This window comes from Schistosoma haematobium, chromosome ZW (assembly GCF_000699445.3).
Source record: "Schistosoma haematobium chromosome ZW, whole genome shotgun sequence".
NCBI lineage: Eukaryota > Metazoa > Platyhelminthes > Trematoda > Strigeidida > Schistosomatidae > Schistosoma > Schistosoma haematobium.
The window spans coordinates 86,398,834-86,416,191 of record NC_067195.1 but is presented as its reverse complement, the minus strand read 5'-3'; the positions used below and the strand labels follow the sequence as shown (position 1 = coordinate 86,416,191).

Sequence of the window (17,358 nt, the reverse complement as noted above, 5' to 3'; positions counted from 1 at the left end):
AAGTTGGCAAACCTTGGTATTGCCGGACCTCTTTTAAAATGGATTAAGGATTTCCTAGTAGGTCGTAGGCAAAAAGTAAGAATAAATTCCAAGTGCTCCATCTGGAGACCAGTACTTAGTGGAGTACCCCAAGGTTCCGTCCTAGGTCCTTTACTTTTTATAATGTACGTTAATGATCTTACAAGTATAGTACAGCCTCCAATGTTATTATACGCTGACGATGTAAAAATTTGGCGAGTAATAACTGGAGACAAAGACGTATTTACTCTTCAGGCGGACTTAAATAATATGATAAACTGGTCTAAAGAGTGGCTAATGCCTATCAACTCGGAAAAGTGTGTCTACATGCACTTGGGGGATTCAAAGGTTAATACGTACAACATAGGGGATGTGTCATTACCCGTAGTCCGGTCTCATAAGGACCTAGGGGTGACAGTGAGCAATGATCTTAAGACGACGGCCCATTGCCGGGAGGTCGCAGTTAAGGGGTTTCGAACCCTCTGGGCTTTAAAAAGAACATTCACTAAGCTTGATACTACCATGTTCACCACATTATACACATCCTTAGTGAGAACTAAGTTAGAGAACTGTGTTCAGGCTGCAAGCCCCTGTTTAAAAGGTGACTCAGACATACTAGAAAAGGTACAGAGGGCAGCTACGCGTGCAATTCCGGAACTCCGTGGTTTATCATATAAAGAGCGGCTTGAAAAACTGAACCTCTTTACTCTGTCCTATCGCAGACTAAGGGGAGATCTAATATTGATGTATAGAATACTGAGAAATGATTTCAGACCTAACTTATTCTCTCTCTTTCTTCCCACTAGATCGGGACACCTCAGAGGACATAGCAGGCGAGTAGAAAAGCCAAGAACGAACAAAATAGCCGTGGCATACAGGTTTTCACACCGAGTCATCAATACTTGGAACCTGCTGCCTGAAGCAGTGTCCGCACCTTCAATTGACTCTTTCAAGAGAAGACTGGACACTCATAGAAGCATACTAGAAAAGGAATAACACAGGCCGTAGGCCTTCTGTCCTTACTACACAAATCTGAATCTGAATCTGAACGGTGTCTGCGGTAAATATAAATATTTCCTCGTGACCTACGTGAAGGTCATACTTTGGGATAATGCCGATCGTGTCTATCTCTCAATCGGTTTTATTCCGTAAACTTCAAAAGGAATATTGTAATAGCCGCGTAAACAATAACTAACCTTTTTTTCATAGCACAAGAAGAATTTGAAGAATTATGCTTCAGTTATGGTCTCGAACTGGACGAAGTTGTATGCTGGAATTCTAATGTTTACTTGGTTTCAGGTAACGGAAAAAGAACTAGTTACTAGAGAAAAGGGAAAGGAAAAGTCTAGAGGGTGTAGTACCGAACCGGTTTATAAGGTTGAAATACCTGCTAATCGTTATGATTTACTTTGTCCTGAGGGTTTATCTCGAGCTCTTATGATATTTGAATCAAAGTAGGGCAACTTTTATTGGCTTTATTTACATTAGGATTAAGCCCCCGGTTTTTGTCACCAAGAAACCTCAAAATCTAATTCAGTTGCATGTTTTGCCGTCGGTAAGTCAATCGCAAGATGATCTCATCAAAACAGACCCAAAGTGTTAGACCTTTTGTCGTTGCTGGTGTATTAAGAAACATTGTGCTGGATGAGTCTAGGCTCAATAGTTTCATCGATTTACAAGAGAAGCTCCACCAAAATTTGTGCAGGTAATATCTCGTACTATACTTCTGCCGTTAGTCTTATAATACTTAAATTGAATTTAAAAACGACGAAGGATTGAAATCCCCTTATTATCCTACCTATACAGTTCCCTCTGTTGACTTGTCTTCTCCTTAAATGTATCGGCAGATTGAGTTGTGACCACTTGTTAGTCAGCGATTCAAAAATCGTGATAAAATCATCGTTTACAGGGTGATCAGGTTTAGTCTAGCTAGTCTCTCACCAAACGGCAGCTTTACGTTTCCAATAGCAAATCTTCGTCTTTTCTTATACAGGGCCTGGCTGCTTGTATGTAGTCAATAAATTTAAATCAAACGAGTATTGTATAAAAATTCAAAAAAGATCTTAGCATCTACATGGTTAGAAGTCTTATTTATTGACCAGAATGTCCTAAAACTTTTAGCAGCGATTGCGTGAAAGTGCAAAATCCGCCACATTTATACATCGATTCCAATTGATACATTGTTTCATTCTGTTTTGTTTTTAAACTATATGCAACATTTTCTAATTGATGTAGCAGCTTCCATCGACTCGTGGTTCGAATAGACTTTGTTTTTCTATGATCAGCAAGTTCAGTTAAAGTTTTTGTCTGTAACAACTTTGGATTCTGTGTCATTCGACAGAACCAACACAACCAACTAGAAATTGTCTCTCATGAAACTTTACTTCTTTATTAATTGGTTGGATTTCATTTGTTAGTTTTGCTTTTTGTCCTCAGTTATTTACTTTTATCATCTTGTCAAGATACTTTATTCAGTTTTATCATCATCACCGTTTAACTAATAAGCAAAGGACGACGATTATTGTTGCGTTTAACAAGTGAAGTTACTATATATTACTGTATTTGCGTGGTGGTTTAATTTACTATTTTGAATACTGTTAATAAATTTGTAATTTATGGAATCTTCAAAAGTAATCATTTAATTACCTCGAAACTTTTAATGTCATATTTAGAAAGTCAAATAGAGGCAACAGTAACTTTGGTTGTAAGTAATACCTTTTCTTTATTGTTCGTTACAATCATAATCTGTGTCCTGACTTGAATTTATGAACATTTAATACGCTTTTAGAAAACGATCTTTAGTGGCCATTGGAGCGCATGATTTGGACACTTTAAATCCACCTTTCTTCTATGATGCTAAATGTCCTAAAGATATTCGCTTTAAAGCGTTGAACAAAACTGAAGAGCATAATGCTGAAGAACTAATGCAAATACTTTCTGTGAGTCTTTGCTGGGTATAAATTGCTTTTCTTTGTTAAACATCCATTACGTATAGTAATATATACATTTAAAGATGCTTTTGAGATATTGGTAGTTTTGCATTCCGGCTTCCAATCCTTGAATTATGCATGCAATACTTTTTTATTTATTGAGTTTTAGATTTCAGTAGAGCGAAAGTCCCGATCCTGATATTTTAGAAACCGAATGGAGCAAAGAAATGTTTTTCAATTTTTAGTCTTAGATTAATGTTTATGGACTTGTGCCATGTTTTCGTCTGGCCGCCCCTAGCTTTCTTACAACCTCCTACACCAGAAAACATCGCATGTCGAGGTAGTCGGTAGTTGGGCATACGTAACACGTGTCCCAGCCATATCAAATGGTCAAGTTTGATTACTTCATCAATTGATTTGCCATCCTTACCTAGTACCCGTCTCCTAACTACTGCGTTACTTACTCGATGGTCCCAGGATATACGAGCAATGTTTCGAAGACATTTATGATCAAATACTAGTAACTTACGAATATCCTCTGCTCTTACCGACCATGTTTTACTGCCATAAAGTAAGACCGAACGAACTGCTGCGCAGTAAACACGTCCTACTACTACTAGCAAGTATCATATAGAAGTTATGTATCAAAAACATGAACATAGAACGGTCAATTGAAAAATATGATGAGATATGGAATAGATAGTTGATTAACATATTAAACACTTACGTCTGTTATCTCTCGTGGAGGAGCACAAGCCGACCACCAGCATTCTTCATCGAACTCTGTCCTGGTCAACCCTTCTCAGTTGCTTCCAGATGCTATTCATGCTTTTGATGTCTACTTCCAATTCACGACGCAATGTGTCCTTTAGTCTTTCTCTTTTCCGCCAATGTTGTGTTTATCTAGATCTTAGTGTCGATCGATTTTTTTCGGTCAGGTTGCACATAATGTAGTGTCTCTTTGGTCTGGTCAGTAATCCCAATGTTCGATAATGCATTTTCGGATTTAGTGTCTCCATCTTAGAACACCGACTCTGATTAATTAGTCATGTTTTATGGAGGTCATCTCAGTAGCTTCCTCATCTCTCACCATTTACCAGCTCTGGAATAGGGTGGAAGAAGCTTAGAAATGGCTAGTCCATAACATATTGCCGTGGTGCAGTTATTGGCATAAAACATTAGACATAGGTCAGAATAGGATACTATGGCGATCCCTTACTTTTTTACCACAACCTTCAATAAGGTGAATTGAACCCCTTCAAACTTAGAGAGTTCTATGTCAGGTTAAACGTTTTATTTATACAGTACATCAGTTAGTCTCATAAACACATAATCCAATTTTAGTGTTGTGAACTGCCTAGTTTTTTTAAATTTTTATTTTAGAGTGATTCACATTTAAAACAATATCTCTCATTAATTCAAGATAAACCTAAATATCCAATTATTTTCGACAGTTCCAATACTGTTCTATCAATGCCTCCAATAATAAACGGTGAGCTGTATTTATGCTTAAATAACATTTCTCAAAAAATGTATATCAGTGTTTTGGATTTTCAACCACTGGGTCTCGCGTTGGAACTCCTCCACGCGTATATCGGTTTACGCAGCTGAGTAGTATCATTGTAGTGAACAGAACACGGGTAGGGACAATCGAATGTATTTAGCACAAAATTACAGTTACTTGGTAAAATAGAAAAACCATACTATAATACTTAATTTGCAAAATGTTCAATAATTGTCTCGAACTTCGTTGCCCTTGCATTTCCATACTAATTGCTTTCTATTCCCGCTCTTCCTTTCCTGATCTTCCCCATCTTCTGCTGCCAGACATTACATTCCTGACTCGCATCATATACTGCTTAGATTAACATAAGTAGCACGCATCACATCATTAGCCCTATTAACTATAGTGTAGTTTATAGCCAACTAGCTGATAAATGAGTCAGCTTAAAAATGATAACTGAAAGCATTTAGTCATAATTTATAAAAAGCGATAACAACGATATAAAATATATGTTCAGGGTTTAGAAAAAGTTAATACCTTTTTAATCACTACAAGTTATGTTGCCTAACGTTTTAGCGGGCAGTTTATTACCTTACTGTTAATGATAGTATTATTTCTGACCAGTAGGAGATCCATTTTAGTCTTTTGTTCTTACTTACTCTGATTACTATTGTTCATATTTGTAGGCAGTATCCTCTCTATCCTTCGTATCTATTAGCCATATTAGTTGGTTGATAGTTCACGAAATCAGTTAATAGTCGTTTAAATATCTTAACGGTTACTTAGAGTTGTTGTATGACAACTGATTTTGTTGTTTTCATGACTGTCAATTTCTGTCTCGTGGATTATATTTTAAAACATTGTTCATCTTTTGAAAGCTTTAAAGAAACATTGACCATTTTATCACAATATGACACGAATTATTGTGTAACATATGTAATTATAATAACCGTAGTGATATGTTTAATGGGCAGAATATTTTGCTTAAATTTCTGTTATTCGTGCTTCATTTAAATAACTATGTCCCATTTTTTTGATTGTTTCAAATATGACCCATATTGTGCTTTTATTGACATTATTATTATTGTTAATTATTCAGGTGAACATTCTCGTATTTCTACTAAAACACGAAACGTTTTTATTGAAGCAACTGGAACTGATTTACACAAAGCTATTGTTGTTCTCGATACACTTATCACAATGTTCTCAGAGTATTGTGAGGAACCATTTACGTAAGCTCTCTATTTTTCTCTTTAAAAACGTAATTTTTTGTTATTTTAATTGTCTAGTGCCTCTATTAATTGATAAGTTGTGAGATGATAGCCATGATTTATAGTTGTTATAATTTGTAAGTTTGTGTCCCTATCAATGTATAACGTAATGATACCGCCAATTAGAGAACAGTGGTTTGTCAACCAGGCTAATGATGCATGAAACGCGTACGAGCAGTCTAAAGTCTTTATCGGTCCTTCTCTCTGCCTGACTTTTCCAGTTGAGTCCAGAACGCCAATAACAGCTTCCACTGTATGAATCATATATTTCAAACAAGCTTGGCTTATATACATGTCAACGAGACCACATCATACCGTAAATAGAAAATACACATTTGTACAAGATTTAGCAAAAGTGTCTGTGAATGTGGGAGATCATACTTGATAGACTGGGTATAACTCGAGAATGGTAAATCGTATAATAATAGTTCATAGATCAAAATGAAGCTCATAATAAGTGGAACATGAATATGCAGATAGTTTAGACATTTGACAATTACACAATAAGAATATATGTACAGTATTAGTCCAGAAATAGATTCCAACAGTTATTGCCATTCATTACTCTCATCGCGATATAACAGCAACTCAAGTGGGAAGAGTCTAGATGAATTTGTAATCCATTGTATTCTATTTAATGAACTGAATATGAATTAATAATAGTCAGTATTATGAACATGGATATCAATACTTTACTTGAACTAGTTCTACATATTCATGAATATTTGTAATGTATCTTTTAACTCATTAATTATTATATTTTTTACAATTAAAAAATATCAGTCAGTTAATGATAAATCACTTGGTTTTGTAACATAAACATCTCACTTATGCATCTGATGTGTTTTATAACTTATGATATGTAAGAATTCTAACATTCTGCTGATCATGATAAAGTTGATGGATTGATTGTTATTGGGGTTAAAGAACTCATGAATTCCATTCTTCAACAGTTTTAAAGGACCACTACTGAATTATCTGCTTCTATGAATTCTGTGTTCATCTTCTTGTGCTAATGAGTTATGGCAACTTTAACCGATACACATATATGTCTGGTCCTGCATTGTAGCTGATTGACTGACTCACTGAAATCGTCTCAGTCGTTGTTTAGTTCTTCTGGGTTTCCAGAAAATGAAATAAACCTCAAAATGTTTGGATATCTAGTTGGGTTTATTTTGTTTTCACATTAAATTTTATCTCTTTCCATTAATAGATGACATATTTTATCAATAACAGTCCCCACTTTTCGTATGAAATCTAGTGATAATCTCGATATTATTAGACTGATGTATTCTGAATGGCATTCAACTGTCTCCTAGTACTCTTATTATTAATATCGCACTTAACATGACAATGCTTCCTCAATTTAACAAGTAATTTAGTGCCTCCAAATGCCCTAGTACGACCAAGTGTAGGAGAGTCAGCTCTCTGTCTCTCTCGAAATGCTCTCATATGGCCACATGCATACAACTACTGCCAGGGATGTCCTACTCACTGCCTTCTAACGGCATTACTGTTGTTCACAAAATTGAGAGGACGAAAAACGATTATCCGGCGCTTTAACCGGGTCGCTGGACACGGAGATTCCACCTAGGTGAGTTGGAAAACCCTGATTCCAAAGCAATGGTGCACATGGGCTCCAGTACCCTGAAGGAAAAAGTAGCGTATGAACCAATCGTTGGTCACCGGCTACCATCGAATCGCATCTCCTAACGTTGTTGCACTTCCTTGTGGATCAGACTTTTATGTTGAAGGCTTCGGGTGTAGCCCTCTTAAGAAAACCATCTGGTCCGGTTGAAAATTGTATGTTACCACCGAATACGAGAACTGAAGCAGTTTTTCTGAAACCACGTGCACCATTCAAACTGGCTGCCTTCAACGTTCGCACACTTATGCAGGTCGGACAACAGATAGGGCTGGCTATGTCTTTGGAAAGTCTTAATATTGATGTTTGTTGTCTATCCGAGACCCGTATTCAAGACTCTGGCGAAGTACTACAAATTCGATCTCCATCTGTCGCTTCGAAAAGCTTGTTTTACGTGCGCTTATCCGGGGACCCTGTGGCATCTTCGTCTGGCCTCGCTGGTGTTGGTGTCGCACTAAGCGCTAGAGCTGAGGCAGCACTAGTCGATTGGATCCCCATTAACAGTCGGTTATGTGCTGTTAGATTGGAAAGTTCCATCAAAGTGAGAAGAAATCGGCGTGAGAAACGATGTCTTTTCGTCATCTCCGCCTATGCCCCGACAGATTGCAGCCCGGATGAAATCAAGGATGAGTTTTACCACTAGTTATCTGTTCTTCTCCAGAAAGTGCGTTCAACAGATATTGTAGTACTAGCTGGAGACTTGAATGCTCAGGTCGGGCGTCTAGGCACTGAAGAGTCGTTTAGGTGGCCGATGGGGACTTGTTGGTCTCAGGTCAGGTAACGGGGACCGTCTACTGCAACTATGCACAGACCACAACCTGTTTCTGGCTAGCACTAACTTTCGGCACAGTCATCGCCGATGTGCCACCTGGCGTCCTCCCTCTGCATCTCAAGCCTGGACTCAGATTGATCACATCGCGATCAGCTACCGCTGGCGTGGTTGTGTACAAGACTGCCGCTCCTTCTGGAGTACCTATCTGGACTCTGACCATGCTTTGGTCTGTGCCAATCTTACCTTACTTTTCAATGGCCAACGAAGTGACCGTCACCAACGGATTGATGTTGGCAAGCTGGTTGCAACTTCTGTTGCAAGTAAGTATCGAACCGAGCTAGCTTCTAGGCTAGCTACCACTCCACCGAAAAGTATAGATGAGCATTGATTGCAATTGCATGACGCCATGAAAATGGGGGGTACAGTCAGTTGTGGGTTCGTGAAACGTCCCGCTTTTAAGCACTGGGTTTCTTCTGGTTCCTTACAACTCATTGAAGCCCGTCGGTCTACTCCGGGTGACCGTGAGTTTGACCATAAACGAAGGATGTTATGTAATGAAATTGGGCAAAGCTTGCGTAAGGACCGAGAAGCCTGGTGGTCGAAGCGTGCTAATGAGCTGGAAGCAGCAGCTGCATCTGGTAACTACCGGAAGCTCTTCCAGCTCATCCGAGCCACTGGCAGCAAGAAGTCTGGTGTGAGTGAAACAATCTGCGAGGATGATGGGATGCCAATCACTAACATCCATCGACGTCTTGGACGGTGGGCAGAATTTTTCGAAGGGCAGTTCAACTGGCCTGCTGCCCCGGCAACATCGGTCAGACTGCCCTGCCCTCCATGGTCGGTGACGACTGATCCACCAAACGAGGAGGAAGTCCGCAAGGAACTCCAACTCTTGAAGCGTTACAAATCACCTGGCCCAGATGACTTACCTCCGGCTCTTTTTAAAGATGGTGGTGACTTTTTGACTAAGGAATTGACGACGTTGTTTACAAAGGTTTGGGAACTAGAGAGTGTACCAACGTCATGGAATGAGTCGATAGTTGTCCCTATCTTTAAAAAGGGTTCACGTCGTCCCTGCAACAACTATCGGGGGATAAGTCTACTTCCGATTGCGTCCAAGCTATTGGCTTCCGTCATACTTCGTAGGTTGTTCAAAACCCGAGAAAGATTGATTCGCGAGGAGCAGGCTGGGTTTCGTTCTGGTCGAAGATGTATTGATCATATATTCACCCTCCGCCTAATGTTAGAACACCGCCATACTTATCAAAGGCCAACAATCGTAGTGTTTCTTGACATCAGGGCTGCCTTCGATTCGTTGGACAGGACTGTTCTCTGGGATTGTCTATTGAAGAAGGGTGTGCCTGAGAAGTTTATTAACATCCTAAAAGCCCTATATACAAACACCTCAGGCAGAGTGAGGGCATACAACCACCTCTCTCCATTGTTCCATTCGAGCAGTGGGGTTAGACAGGGTTGCCCAATCTCATCATTCCTCTTCAACTTTTCCATCGATGACATTCTAGAAACAGCTCTGATGAATGTAAGTAATGGTGGTGTGGATCTGTTGCCTGGAGAAAGACTTCTCGACCTTGAGTATGCGGACGATATTGTCTTACTGTGCGATAATGCCCAAGGCACGCAATCCGCCCGATCGAAGCTGCTACCTTGACGCGGTGATCGGGCTTGCCTATCGTGATGACCCAACCGAGCTATATTGGCTGGAACATATGTTCCTGCAGGTTCTACCATGCCAGGCAGGTCGATTGGTGAACGGTAAGACTAAAAGCAGCAACTCAAGGTCTGAGGGCGAAGTCGTACTGCTGACTGTAGAGCGGTGTGACAGCAGTAAGGTGTTTCCCTCGGACAACCAGCATGACAGCGATGCTGCCTTCCCACAAGGAGGGGTGGGGTTAGAAAAGGTCGGCCCTAAAAATGCACACCTCACCTTACCTCACGGATTTCCGTCTCCGGCGGTAAGGCCCCTTGAAGAACGGAGCTAACACGTCAAAAACCTTCCACAAAAAGGCCGTGCGCGACCGGCCTCAAGCAGTTGTCCCTTGGGCTCTGCGGTCACGCTCCCAGGTCGTCAAGACCAACACTAATCCAATTTCCTTTTCAGGTTCCTCAAGAAATACCCTTCCACGGTGTGGGCAGCCGGGAAGTGACATCAGCCCTCATACCCGTAACAGCACAAGAGACCAAGGTGGTCACATTCAAATCCTTCCTACACCTCCTAATACTTCTCTTATCCTCCCGACTAACCCTCCTCACGTGTCTTTATCACCTCGCACCGCTAGGGCAAACGATTCGAGTACCTGGAACGCCATTCCTGGTCTCCTGAAACCACACTCTAAACTACACGTAGGAGCTTTTAACGTACGAACACTTTGCCAAATAGGACAGCAGGCTTCCTTAGCTAAAACTTTAGAATCTCGCGCCATCGATGTGTGCTGCGTCTCCGAAACGCGCATACAGGATCCAAGTAGCGTCATTCATTTGACCTCACTATGCCAAAATAAAGAACCGACTCGATTTACGCTTCGTGTATCTGGAAGCCCTGATTCTGCTTCCCGTGGCCTCGCCGGCGTAGGTATAGCATTGAGTCCTAGGGCAGAACTAGCTCTCTTAGAGTGGATCCCAATAGACAGTCGTTTGTGCGCTGTCCGACTGAACGGAACAGTAAGAATCCGGAAAGATAGGGACACTCGTCGTTGCCTCTTCGTCGTCTCTGCCTATTCTCCCACTGACTGCAGCTCAGATGATGTAAAAGATGAGTTTTACAGAAAGCTTTCGGACCTTCTCCGAAAAGCTAGGCGCTCGGATGTAGTAATAGTGGCCGGTGACTTTAATGCTCAAGTAGGCAAACTAAGTGATAAGGAAAGACACCTAGGTGGATCTTATGGTGTCGTGGCTCAAAGAACAGATAATGCCGACCGTCTGTTGCAGCTATGCTCAGATAACCGCCTGTTTCCTGCAAATACCAACTTTAAGCATAGGGAAAAACATCTTTTAACATTGCGACCCCCTAATTCGTCCCAACGTTGGACCCAAATAGATCACATCGCTATCAGCCACCGATGGAGGGGCTCGATAGAAGACTGTCGCTCATTCTGGAGCACATGCCTAGATTCAGATCATGCTCTAGTGCGAGCGCGTATTTGCTTGCGTCTTACTGGACGTAGGAAAGATCCTGCAAGGAAACCTCTTAGGGCCCTACTTAATGATAGTCAAGCTAAGAGTATATTTCAGGAACAACTAGGAAAACAGTTAGGCAGCCATGTATGTGATGCCCACCCCGATGCAGCATGGAATGATATCCGAAAAGCTGTGGAAACAGCAGTGATATCTGCTAGTAAGGTAAACCAGAAGGTTAGGGAGCAACACTGGATCTCAGCAGCATCTATCTCACTGATAGATGCTCGGAAACACATTCCACCTGGCTCTGAACATAATGAAGAGCGGAGTCAGCTTAAGCGCAAGCTGACAAGAAGTCTACGCAATGATCGCGAACAGTGGTGGGTAGCGAAAGCAAGAGAGATGGAAAAGGCAGCGGCAATAGGTAATAGCAGACAATTGTTCAGACTCGTTAAGGAAACCGGAATTAGGAACCCGACCGTTAGCGAAACAATCTCAGAGAAAGATGGACATATTATTCATTCTCAATCCAGGAGATTGGATCGATGGGCAGAACACTTTAGGGATCAGTTCAACTGGCCTTCAGCCACACTTCGGTTTCCCACGATCTCCAGTCAACCTGAATGGCAACTTAATGTAGGTCCTTCGTCCCTTTACAAAGTTGAAAAAGCCATAGGAAATCTGAAACGAGGGAGAGCAGCAGGCCCTGACAGGTTTACTCCTGAGATTTTTAAGGTTGGTGGTCCAGTATTAGCAATGAGATTAACCGAGGTCTTAGGTAGAATTTGGGAACTGGACGTAATCCCATCTGACTGGTCTCAATCACTGATTGTACCAGTTTTTAAGAAAGGACAAAAGTCCTCTTGTGACAATCACAGAGGAATCAGTTTGACTAATATAGTGTCTAAAATATTAGCTTCAATAATACTTCGACGCCTAACTAAAGCTCGTGAAGAGCAGACTAGAGAAAACCAGGCTGGTTTTCGACCTGGACGTGGTTGTATAGATCAGATATTCACACTACGTCAGGTTCTAGAACACAGACACACATTCAGACGCCCCACAATGGTAGTATTTCTCGACCTTAAGGCGGCATTCGACTCGATTGATCGTGAGGTTCTATGGCAGTGTTTGTCACTGAAAGGAGTACCACAGAAGTACATTAACCTTATAAAGGCTCTCTACTCGAACACAACTGGTCGAGTGAGAGCTTATGGCGAACTGTCATCAGAATTGATCACCTCAAGTGGTGTTCGTCAGGGCTGTCCACTCTCCCCATTCTTGTTCAACTTTGTCATTGACGTACTTTTAGAGATAACACTCTCCTCATCTAAATATACAGGGGTTGAACTTCTACCAGGAGGTTCACTTGTTGACTTAGAATATGCTGATGACATCGTTTTATTTGGTGAAGACACTGACAAAATGCAGAGTCTTCTGGCCACTCTAAGCAACAATGCAAGCATGTTCGGGATGCGATTCGCTCCCTCGAAATGCAAAATGTTGTTTCAGGATTGGGTTACATCGACACCCGAACTAGTGATAGGGAGTGAAGTAGTTGAGTGTGTCGACCGCTTCACTTATCTTGGAAGTCTCATCAGCCCTTGTGGTTTAGTGTGTGACGAAATCTCAGCACGGATACAGAAGGCTCGACTAGCTTTTGCCAACTTGCGTCATTTATGGCGTAGGCGAGATATCCGTCTATCAACCAAAGGACGTGTTTACTGCGCAGCAGTTCGTTCCGTCCTACTTTATGGGAGTGAAACATGGCCGGTAAGAGTAGAGGATATTCGTAGGTTACTAGTATTTGATCATAGGTGTCTTCGAAACATTGCTCATATATCATGGGACCATCGAGTAAGTAACACAGTTGTTAGGAAACGGGTACTAGGTAAGGATGGCAAATCAATTGATGAAGTAGTGAAACTTCATCAGTTGAGATGGCTGGGACACGTGTTACGTATGCCCAACCACCGACTGCCTCGACGTGCTATGTTCAGTGGTATAGGAGTAGGTTGGAAGAAAGCTAGGGGCGGCCAAACCAAAACATGGCACAAGTCCATGAAGTCACTGACAAGTGAACTGAGTCATGTTGGTAGGTGTAGACTACCTGGTTGGGGACCGCGAGATGACAGCAACCGTTGGTTAGAGACCCTGAATGACATGGCTCAAAATCGTTTGCAATGGCGCAGGTGCATCCACTCTCTGTGTTCTCCCAAATTCTAATCTTCTGAATTCCTCATGTCCCTTTTTTTTTCCTCTTTCCAAATTTCTTTCACTGGATTATACTCTTTAAATAACATCTCCAAACCCTAATCTTCCCGATTACTGCTTATACTCTTGCTACCTCTACCACTACGGGATTTGAATCGACAAGTGCATCTCTGTGCTAATGTGGTGTGGCAACTCGAACTGATGTACGTACGTACGAAGTTCTACGTTGTTACTGACTGACTGACTGACTTAATCAGTTGACAGTCAGTGTCCGTAGGTATGGTATGTGCTTTGCACCTTCCAAGTGCAAAGTACTTCTACAGGACTGGCAGGATTCCAATCCTGTACTCACCCTGGATGGTGAGCAGATAGACGTAGTCGAGAAGTTCGTGTATCTGGGTAGCTGCATAAGTGCTGATGGGGGTGTGAGTGATGAGATCAATGCACGAATAGTGAAAGCCAGAGCGGCTTATGCCAATCTGGGCCACCTTTGGCGCCTTCGTGATGTTAGTCTGGCTGTAAAAGGCCGGATTTACAACGCGTCGGTGAGAGCAGTTTTGCTCTATGCTTGTGAAACCTGGTCTCTCCGAGTTGAGGACGTTAGACGACTCTCTGTGTTCGATCATCTCTGTCTCCGAAGGATTGCTGACATCCAGTGGCAACACCATGTCAGTAATGCAGAGGTTCGGTATCGTGTGTTCGGACACAGAGATGATAATTCAATTGGTGTCACCATCTTGAAACACCGACTTCGGTGGCTTGGACATGTTCTACGAATGTCGTCCCAGAGAATTCCACGTCGTGCATTATTTGCCGACTGTGGGACTGGTTGGAAGAAGCGGAGAGGTGGTCAGTGCATGACATGGTGTCGTGGTATGAAAGAAAGCTGCAAAGGACTGGCTTGTGTCGGTCCTTCACGACTCCCTGGTTGGGGTCCGAGAGATGGTGCAACACAGTGGCTAGAGACGTTATCAGACATGGCTCAGAATAGAAGTCAGTGGCGATCCTGCTGTAACCTTCTTTTACTTTCTTCATAAAAAGTGGTTGTGTCTCTCTTACCTAAAAGATTTCTTCTGATTGTACCTTTTTGTTCCCTCGTTACTACCACACTACCTTACTCCAATCTCTTCGTCATTGTTCTCTTTTTCTTTTGCGCTCCTTAGTTTTTTTTTCTACTTCTCTTCGAATTCTCATTGTTTTGTGTGGCGCATATATATTGGCGCTCTCTTGTACCAATATTTATGTGTTCAAATAAATAAATAAATAAATAAATCTGGTTCGGTTTGGGCACCCGAGCAGTATCGCAGCCCTCACACAAATCGAATGATTTATGTGGTACATCTATTTGGTGCCTCCTTGTAAAAATATTTACGTGTTTAAATAAATAAATAAAATAAAATTTATTCAGAGTATCCTTTTAAAATAAATCTACGCATCAACAGACATTCTTCAGTACAAACGTTTATAAAATAATTTTGTTTTTTTTTTGTAGCGCTGAATCTGTCGGAGTTATTCAACATGATGGCAGTCGTTTTTTATATCCAGTGAGTATTCTATCGTAGCTTTAGGTAAACTATTTTATTTTAAATAACTGTGAAATACTTCGTTTCCCCGAAAATCCGACTACAGTTAGGTAAAGACAAGGTTTTTTTTAATGTTACCATTTCAAAATATTTAAGTCCATTGAGTAAAATTTAAATTTAAGTAGTTGAGATCATGAGTCAATGGAAGCTAGACGATCAGTATGGAAAACGTGAAAGCATTGGACGGCCGTTCCTTTTTATTGTGCGACTCCTCAGTAGTGCGCATCCACGACCTCACCTCACGAAATCGGAACCCAGGACCTATCAGTCTGGCGCGCGAGCGCTTAACCTCTAGACCACTGAGCCGGTTGGCATCCAACGGTGTTAACGTCTAACTTCAACTAATCCACGAAATTGAGCGACACATCCACCATTGTCATCAGCGAATTACTATCTCATGACTGACCCGATCGAACTTCACTGGTCACTGCTTCTCACTAGGACTCCAGGATATACATCTGGAAGCCAGTCACTAGTGAGCATATGTTGATTAGTACCAGAAGGGATCCTGGCTTCGAATCCCGCAAGGCGGAGTCGTAGATGCGCACTGCTGAGGAGTCCCACAATAGGATGAGGTGACCGTCCAGTGCTTCCACGTTTTCCATGGTGTTCTAGTTTCAATTGACTCATGATCTCAACCATTGAAATTACTACAATCTCCACAAAAACCCCCTTCTAATACTAAAATTTAAATATTGGTCTTTGAGACTAATATTTTTATCTGGTGATTGTCAATGACCCCCTCATTCTTCTATAAATATCTACACGTTTCATACTATGGTCATTATCAGCTTAAGGTATAAGTAAACTTTCTTAGTGTTTTTTTCTTTTACCTTCCCAATCGCTTCAGAATAAAGTACAGTATAATTGACCATAGTGTGAAGCTTATATTCTTGATTATTGACACAATTATTAACTAAATGAATTGATTGTCTGATCTTATGAAAACAATAAGCTTGTACATAAAATATTAAAAATACAGAAAACAGAATCAAATCATAAACATTTGGGGGTTAGTCAGTTTCTAAGTTACTTATTATCTAGTGAATTAAGCTTTGCCTATTATTAGACTTCATTCTATCCCATTACATCATCATGGATCACTTGATTTTCAATGTCATATTATCTCTTCAAAATGCTATACTGTTATTATTATTATTATTATTATATTTAGTTCATTTTCATTTTAGCGTCTAGATTATCGTGATGAAGTTGTCAGTATTGATTATATCAATCGTCAATTAGGTACCAATATTTCTGAAACAGAAGTGATCAATTTATTAAATCGTATGGGTTTCACTTGTACAACTGTATCGTCGAATCAATGTAAAGATTCAACTTCAGATATATTAACAACAGGTAATGTTTTATTGAAATAATCGATTGTATAAATTTATCTGATAGAATAGTACTGTTGCCTTAACGTGATAAAAAAAGGTTTTCGACTTAAGATTTTGATTCATGCTGTTGTATAATGTAAATAATCCTATGGTTGATTAAACCAGTCATCATTGATCCAATGATTGGATTTTTTTACTCTAACGACTCTATTGAATTTTATTACCTGGATTCCTTAATCTCTGATGTTCTATCCAACTAGATTGGTCTGTTGGAGAGATGTAAGACCAAGAGCTCTAAAAAAAAACAATCTATGACAGTGAAGTCGTGCTGTAGTGTTTGTGGTGTTGTTATTCATTCGGCCCCATCTATTCAGTATACAGAAACAATATGACCAACCTTTTACGTATCTGGAAATTCCCTAACGACTTTTCGTATTTGTGTAAATATATCCCCTATCGACGTCCCCCCCACCAACGATCGAAGTAATCAAGATGGTCATCAGACAAATCAAGATCGGGGAAGCAGAAGGACCTGACAATATACTAGCTGAAACACTGACGCCAGATATAGACATAACTGCAAACATGCTTCACGTTCTAATCAGGAATATTTGGAAGGAGCAACAACTGTCATTGATACACTGGAAAGAAGGATAACTCATCAATATACCAAAGAAAGGAGATCTGAGCAAATGTGAGAACTATGGAGGCATCACATTACTGTCAGTGCTAGGAAAGGTTTCCAACACAGTGTTGATGAACCGTATGAAAGATTAAAAATACGTTTGAACATCAAATCAACGGTACCAGTATTTGAGTTCCTACCAAATTAAATTCTTACACTAATCATTACTTATGGACGAGTACTTAAGTCAGAGAGAACTCCGGGAGTACAATCGAAGGTTTCGAACTTCGTAATCGAAATCGGAAGCTGAATAATGGTCAA

At 40.8% G+C, this 17,358-nt stretch overlaps 1 protein-coding gene across 1 annotated transcript in view; it reads left to right on the top strand.

Moving 5' to 3' along the window:
- The first annotated feature begins 1,056 nt into the window (after positions 1-1,056).
- Positions 1,057-17,358, top strand: part of STK4 (Serine/threonine-protein kinase 4) — a 91,031-nt gene continuing 74,729 nt past the window's right edge. The window contains exons 1-10 of the mRNA XM_051212579.1: positions 1,057-1,187; positions 1,228-1,283; positions 1,318-1,472; positions 1,507-1,573; positions 1,608-1,723; positions 2,807-2,957; positions 4,332-4,440; positions 5,552-5,684; positions 14,982-15,033; positions 16,263-16,431. Of these exons, the coding sequence (XP_051072768.1) occupies positions 1,130-1,187; positions 1,228-1,283; positions 1,318-1,472; positions 1,507-1,573; positions 1,608-1,723; positions 2,807-2,957; positions 4,332-4,440; positions 5,552-5,684; positions 14,982-15,033; positions 16,263-16,431 (1,066 nt within the window). The 5' untranslated portion in view covers positions 1,057-1,129. The remainder of the gene's footprint in view (positions 1,188-1,227; positions 1,284-1,317; positions 1,473-1,506; positions 1,574-1,607; positions 1,724-2,806; positions 2,958-4,331; positions 4,441-5,551; positions 5,685-14,981; positions 15,034-16,262; positions 16,432-17,358) is intronic.